At 34.0% G+C, this 7,075-nt stretch overlaps 1 protein-coding gene across 1 annotated transcript; it reads left to right on the forward strand.

The window, feature by feature from the left end:
• Positions 1-827: 827 nt before the first annotated feature.
• On the forward strand, positions 828-6,780 carry LOC132559165 (carbohydrate sulfotransferase 11-like). Its single transcript, XM_060223779.1, has 4 exons — positions 828-876; positions 1,048-1,198; positions 3,827-3,903; positions 5,695-6,780. The coding sequence occupies exons 2-4, from the start codon at positions 1,069-1,071 to the stop codon at positions 6,580-6,582; spliced, it is 1,095 nt and encodes a 364-aa protein (XP_060079762.1). The 5' UTR covers positions 828-876; positions 1,048-1,068; the 3' UTR covers positions 6,583-6,780.
• Positions 6,781-7,075: the final 295 nt, after the last annotated feature.

A 7,075-nucleotide genomic window follows, 5' to 3' on the forward strand; every position in this document is an offset into this window, starting at 1 on the left:
GAATTTGGTAACGACAGTAGGTTCAGTGTTAAAGGAACTTGGTAACGACAGCAAGTTCAGTGTTAAAGGAACTCGATAATGACAGTAAGTTCAGTGTTAAAGGAACTTGGTAAAGACAATAAGTTTAGTGTTAAAGGAACTTGGTAACGACAGTAAGTTCAGTGTTAAAGGAACTTGGCAAAAACAGTAAGTTTAGTGTTAAAGGAACTTGGAAGAGACAGTAAGTTCAGTGTTAAGCGCGACAGGATAGTCGAAAGTGCCGCAATCTTGGAACCTGGCGATCGCTTCAGTGGCAACAGAAAGTCTACTGGTAGCGGCGATTCACAGCGACATCGGAGCATGGAACGGAATTCGTTTAACAGTAGAAATGCCCATTCTCAAAGCTCATAAAACGGAAGTAGTAGGCGCAGGAATTCTCCCAAACCGCCAGGGACGAATGGTAAACAACTCACGTAGTATCAAAATCCGGTGACTTCGCTAATTTTGCTTCTTTAACAGCATGTATCATTTCGTCACATGTAATATCCATGTTTAAAACTGAATTGTATGCATCATTGTCGACAGCTACTTTTTAATACCCCCATCAAGCTGACCAGTTGCCTCAGACACAGGGTTGAGAAGTTTTCTAAAACCGTTCTCCCAGACACTCAATACATCGTCAATATTTGTGTTCATTGTGCCGTCTCGGTAAAGAACTTCCATTGGAATAACTTTCAATCTCTCTCTCTCATCAACAAATTTGGGAAAATCCGTAAACGCGACTTTAACCTACTTGAATTTTATCGTCCTACTCGCAGTTTCCGGTCACTCTATCAGCTCAGCAGCCCTACGCTGAGTACTCCGTATGCTCACAGAAGCCTGACGCCCTGTCTTGTGGTATGCATTGCTTAGACTTTACATGTTACTTCTTTAGATTTTCTACATTAACATCAGGGACTGGTGAATAAAACATGCTACTTATGTTTTATATTGAAATGATTTTTCTCCCTTTATTCAGTCGATGTTTGATATCAACTATTTTCAATTTATATCTTGACCATTTTCCAGACCGGCAAGGAGCGGAAATACATGAAATGCAGACGAGTGAACAAAATGTTGAAATCCAGAAAGATTTTCGTGTGTATAGCAATCGTTGGCATTGTTGTACCGCTTGTGTTTTTGAGTCAAACTACAGGACACAGTTCCCGAAGTAGAGGAGGTAATTATAAGTACATTGTATCTTTACTTAGTGAAAGATGAACAAGAATGCCAATATTTTAGTGAGATAGTGAGATTGATGCTGATGGTATATTAACTTCTATATAGTGCTTCTGTATTTTTGACTGATGATTTAGAATTCCTCCACATAATAGTTATACAGATATTTGTGACTGTCTAATTTAGATTATGTGATGATATGGGTCATTATGTGCAGTCTACTGACATGGATCGTAATTTTGGTTGGTTTATAAAAATCATGCCACCTTTTGTTTGTTTTTGATTATTTTAGCATATCTCTGGTAGGCTGAAATGACTATCCTTATCTCATTAATCTCATATGTGATGGAAACTCAAGATATCCTTTCAATATATGTGTAGAAGTTGAGAGTACAGGTCACCTTACTCGCCTCAACTAGAGTGAATTTCCCTTTAGTGGAGTGGTAGAGTGTCAGACTAGAGACTGAAGGGTCGTTAGTTCAAAACCCAAGTGGTGGCAGTGTGTTTTTCATTACTCCTTCCTAGTCTTTATGAAAAGCAGATTTGGACAGAGTGCATATTTCATGAGTACATATGTACAACAGAATAGCTATCTTTTTTATGAATGTGAAACTCAAGTGAAGGATTTAAATTTATTCTGTCCGATGATTGATATTACGGGAAACTGTTAAATTTTGTTATATGAAATTGAAAGGGAAAAAACAAATGGATAAAAAGTCAAACCATATCAAGGGATAACCCATGTAGTAAAGGCAAGTGACCTCATATAACTTTTCACATCTGATTGAGAACTCCAACCCCCAAAGTTGTATTATATAGTTAAATAATGGACTTAAAGTTTCTAGTTTCCTAGGCAAGGGAAATAAACCTGGTCAACGGAGCAAGAAGCTTGCTGTTTCCCTCATGCCCATACTTTAAATACCTTCATTTTGTGAACATTTTTGGTGCATTCACCTACTAGCTCTACCCACTTTTTGTGTCATTCACATTTTTGTAGTGCCCAAGCCACTTTCCAACTGACTGGCTCAATGGAGCACCTGAGGTGAAGGTGTGTTTTAAGTTCTTAGGTAGGGTATAGATCCCAGACTAAACACAAGGCTTAAATTATGACAGAAAAAAAAATTGAGGCAAAAGTGAAAATTGATTGAACGAGTTCCACTTATAAAGAGATAAATGAGAAATATTACGTTTAACAATGTAATATTATGTTTCTTTGTATGGTATGAAGCTAGATGTGTTTGATGCTCGTTAGTTCACGTGTTGGTTTCAATGTTTGTAACTTGTTCTCATTTAAGAACATGACATTACTTACTTGGATTGACTAAGAGTAACATGGCAGATGTTATCCATGAAGCAATTTGGATTGACCAAGATTTACATGACAGATGTCCTCGATGAAGCAGAAGATGCTTACTCTTCCAGAACACCTGGTCTTTCTTTCCTTGTACTTTTTAAGAAATCTCAGTGTATATCTTTCTTTTATTATTATTTTGCTCTGTTTATTGAATTGGAACTTGTATGGATTATGACTATGTTCACATAGTGGTATTTTTTTTTTTTTTAACTGAAAACATTTATTCATGATTATATTGGCAGACTGCCAAGGTCCGTTGGGGCCTTTGGGTCAGCCTTCATAATCAAATTGTGCCGCCACACAGGGTGGCTCTCGCACACCGCTTCACACATTCATCCTTCAAATATTTTACTATGTAGTTACATAAATAATTGTCATCTATAATCACTGTTGATAAATACAATAGATACAAATACTATATACAGACCTAGCCATCACTAGATACACAACTACTAACACTCAATGTATAGAATACATACACTCACTGATGCTATTTTCTCTTAACACAAGTATGGATTAACACACATATACACTGGCCTACACTTGTTCACACAACCACAGACCCACACACCAAAATATGCACTGATCACATGTTATATATTAATAAGGTGCATGTACTCCTTTAAGGGAAAGAACATACAATCTGGGCCTGTATAATCATACTATAATTTAACCGTATGTACAGCTGGTACCTGCATCTTACACACACTCACAAGTCATGCACACATACAGATTCTCAAACTCTACGCACACACATACATCACTTTGAATGTTATATGTCCTCTTACATTTCTTACTCACTAAGGAAGGAGTCCAGCCATGACAAAATCTTTAGAGTTGGTAAATTACATAGTAAATATAAACATGATAAATATAAAAGACTGTACTTAACAATATTCTATGATCTGTCCCCCCACTTGTTCATGTCACAGAGCATTTACAAAAGTCCCCCATTTTCGATGAATTTTTACCAAGTGATCTTGTTCGTTTTACTATAAAAAATTCCATTTCCAAAGTTTTTCTGAATCTGGTCTTACATGCAGTAAAAGTAGGAACATTCTACCATTCTCTGAACAATATCTGTTTTGATTGGAGTAATTGTTTCAACATTCACACAAGCAATTCTGTATTCATTTTTCCAAGTTCTATTCATTTTCAGAAAAATTGCATGGTATTCAATAAAATTTAAATGCACCACATGCCAGAGCTGATTGGTATTTTCTTGTTGTTTATGTTTACATACTATTTATGTCATTTTTTCAATTTTCATTGCAGGACCCAGAAAGAAAGTTATCCCTAGATTTCGTGACAATGTTTTTGAAAACAACATGTCTACAAAAGCGACTTTACAGGTATAGTATAATTGAGATATCTTTGAGTCTGTGGTAAATTATTAATTTGTAGATATACGATTTACCGGTTAAAGTCTGAGTTCTTCAGATGTGTTTTATCAATTAAGGTTTTCAAGATATAAACCTGTATAAGCTTTATTCAAAAGGGTACAGAATTTACCTGCAGTAAAAGGGTAGTACATGTATATTTACATTTTATTTTGTATTTGGTTTCTTAAGTTGCGAATTGCATTTTCCTCTGTGTAATGTTATGTTGCCTATAACATTGCTCTTGTATTTATGCAACACACATATAGAAGTATTACTGTATACAGCATACTAGGATTTGTAAACTTAAAATTGATCAAGTTACTGAATTAAGGTAAAGCATCTCATGGTTTGCTTGTAGTTTTTGTCTCATTCTTGTTTAAATGCACATTGCTTTCAATATAGAGAGAGGCTGTAGTACATAATTACAATACCTGACAGGTTGATGGTTTATTAGCATCAGAATTAGTTGATAGGGCTCTTCCAATGAAATATGTTTCCTAGGGGCAGACCACAAAAACTTCTTGCATGGTAACATGGTAGCATTATCATTTTATCAATTCAAATATATTTCCTGGTATGGTTGAAAGATATTTCCTAGTATGGTTGAAAGATATTTCCTAGTATGGGAGAAATATATTTCCCAGTATGGGAGAAATATATTTCCTAGTATGGTTGAAAGATATTTCCTAGTATGGGAGAAATATATTTCCTAGTATGGTTGAAAGATATTTCCTAGTATGGTTGAAATATATTTCCTAGTCTGGGAGAAATACGTTTCCTAGTATGGGAGAAATATATTTCCTAGTATGGTTGAAATATATTTCCTAGTATGGGAGAAATATATTTCCTAGTATGGGAAAAATATATTTCCTAGTATGGGAGAAATATATTTCCTAGTATGGTTGAAAGAAATATATTTCCTAGTATGGGAGAAATATATTTCCTAGTATGGTTGAAATATATTTCCTAGTCTGGGAGAAATATAGAAATATATTTCCTAGTATGGTTGAAATATATTTCCTAGTATGGGAGAAATATATTTCCTAGTATGGGAGAAATATATTTCCTAGTATGGGTGAAATATATTTCATAGTATGGTTGAAGTATGGTTGAAAGTTATTTCCTAGTATGGTTGAAAGATATTTCCTAGTATGGGAGAAATATATTTCCTAGTAGTAGTATATATATATATGTATAATAAAAAAAACCCAGCAAAATCAAAAGAACCAATAAATTAAGACATAAGACCAAATTCAGCTGACCAATGACCACACAACACTATATGAAAATAAAGATAATAATGAGACTAACACTTATGTATACATGAGACTAATGAACAAGATACAGTATAGACGTAAACTAATAAACAAGATTTAACAATTACAGAGACAATACAATTCACATTATATTAAAAGTCAATCCTGCCACACTAGTACGGGAGAAATATATTTCCTAGTATGGAAGGAATATATTTCCTAGTATGTGAGGACTACTGAAATTCTCTGCATATGGTGATATGCTTGTGGTTGCTATCAACTATAAATTTTTATCGTTTTGTGCTGTTTGAATTGAATCACTTCCACTGATGGTTCTTGTTTGACAAATTAGGTTTAGCTTGATATTTGATTAGAATGGCTCTAATATTTCATCGCTATAATTAACTACCAAGTTTCAAATTATTAAAATGTAATTGAATCTGTAGTCTGATACAATGTAATGTCAGATATTGTATATGTTGTTTTGTTGTTTTGTCTTTGATAGAAAGCCAACATTCCTGCGGATGTAATACAGAAAGAGAGACTCGCCACGCTACATCAGGGCTGCCAGTTGCTTGAGAAAAAGGGTGTGGTTCCCAATAGTGTTGTCGCCAGTCAGCTCGGCCACATCCTGGTCGACGACACCTATCAAGTCATGTTTTGTTACATTCCTAAAGTGGCCTGTACCAATATGAAACGGGTATTTCTTCTCCTCACGGGTAAAATGAATACGACAAATCCTCTTGATATCGAAAGCAGTGACGTGCATTTTACACACAATAAATATTTGAAGTATCTTAGCGATTTCAATTCTGAAGTTGAAATTAATTATAGAATCAAAAGTTATAGAAAAATTATATTTGTACGAGAACCATTAGAAAGATTGCTCTCAGCTTACAGAAACAAATTTATGGAGAAAAGTGAATATTTTCATAAGAGATTTGGTCGAAGAATAGTCAGGAGATACAGGAAAAATCCCTCTGCATCTTCAGTAGAACTTGGAAATGATGTGAAGTTCATAGAATTTATCAAGTACATAACAGATTCAAGCACGATTATGAAGGAAGGATTCAATGAACACTGGGCCCATTACTCAGGATTGTGTCATCCGTGTTTGATCCAGTATGACTACGTTGGTAAATATGAAACCATTGACCAAGATATTGACCAGATCCTGAGGGATCTACACATAGACGATGCCATTCAGTTTCCTGCTCGTGGTGCCACTTACAAACGAAAGAAAACAAAAGACACCATGGCAGATTTTTATGGGAAGATTCCACCTTTTCATTTAAAATTGCTGTGGAAAATTTATGTGAATGATTATAAACTTTTCGGTTATCCTTATCCACAAATTTTACAACAGTTTCTCTCAAATTCAAGTCATACATGATTTGAACATAGAATTGTTGGCAACTTGTCCCCCATATAAATTCTTGTAGGGTTCACTTATCTTAACAATTATGTTTTTTTAATTTGAAATTTTCAACAGTTTAGTATTAAAAAAATAAGTTGATACTTAAGTTTGATGTTAGAACCATATTTCAACAATAATTATTATCAATATAATGCTTTACAACTGTTCCTGAAATACCAGAATATTCTGTGATTTTGTGTGAAATATTTCTTGTTCAGTTATTTTGTCTGTTTTGAATTTTTATGCCATTATTTGCCATTTATATAAATCCAAAATAATCAGAATATTTATATTATTTTTTTTTGGAAGCTCAAACTAGATTATCTCCCTTCCATTGATATGTTTGATTTAATTCCCGGGAAGTATAGAATTTTGTTAATATCATCTTCATTTGTAATTATTTGTTTTTATTTAATTGGTTATGAAAATTTCCAGTGTTGAAAAAAAATAGAATCATCTTTTTATTTGT

The sequence above is a fragment of the Ylistrum balloti genome, unplaced genomic scaffold (assembly GCF_031769215.1).
Source record: "Ylistrum balloti isolate Yb309-2 unplaced genomic scaffold, AGI_CSIRO_Ybal_v1 Utg370868, whole genome shotgun sequence".
NCBI classification, from domain to species: domain Eukaryota; kingdom Metazoa; phylum Mollusca; class Bivalvia; order Pectinida; family Pectinidae; genus Ylistrum; species Ylistrum balloti.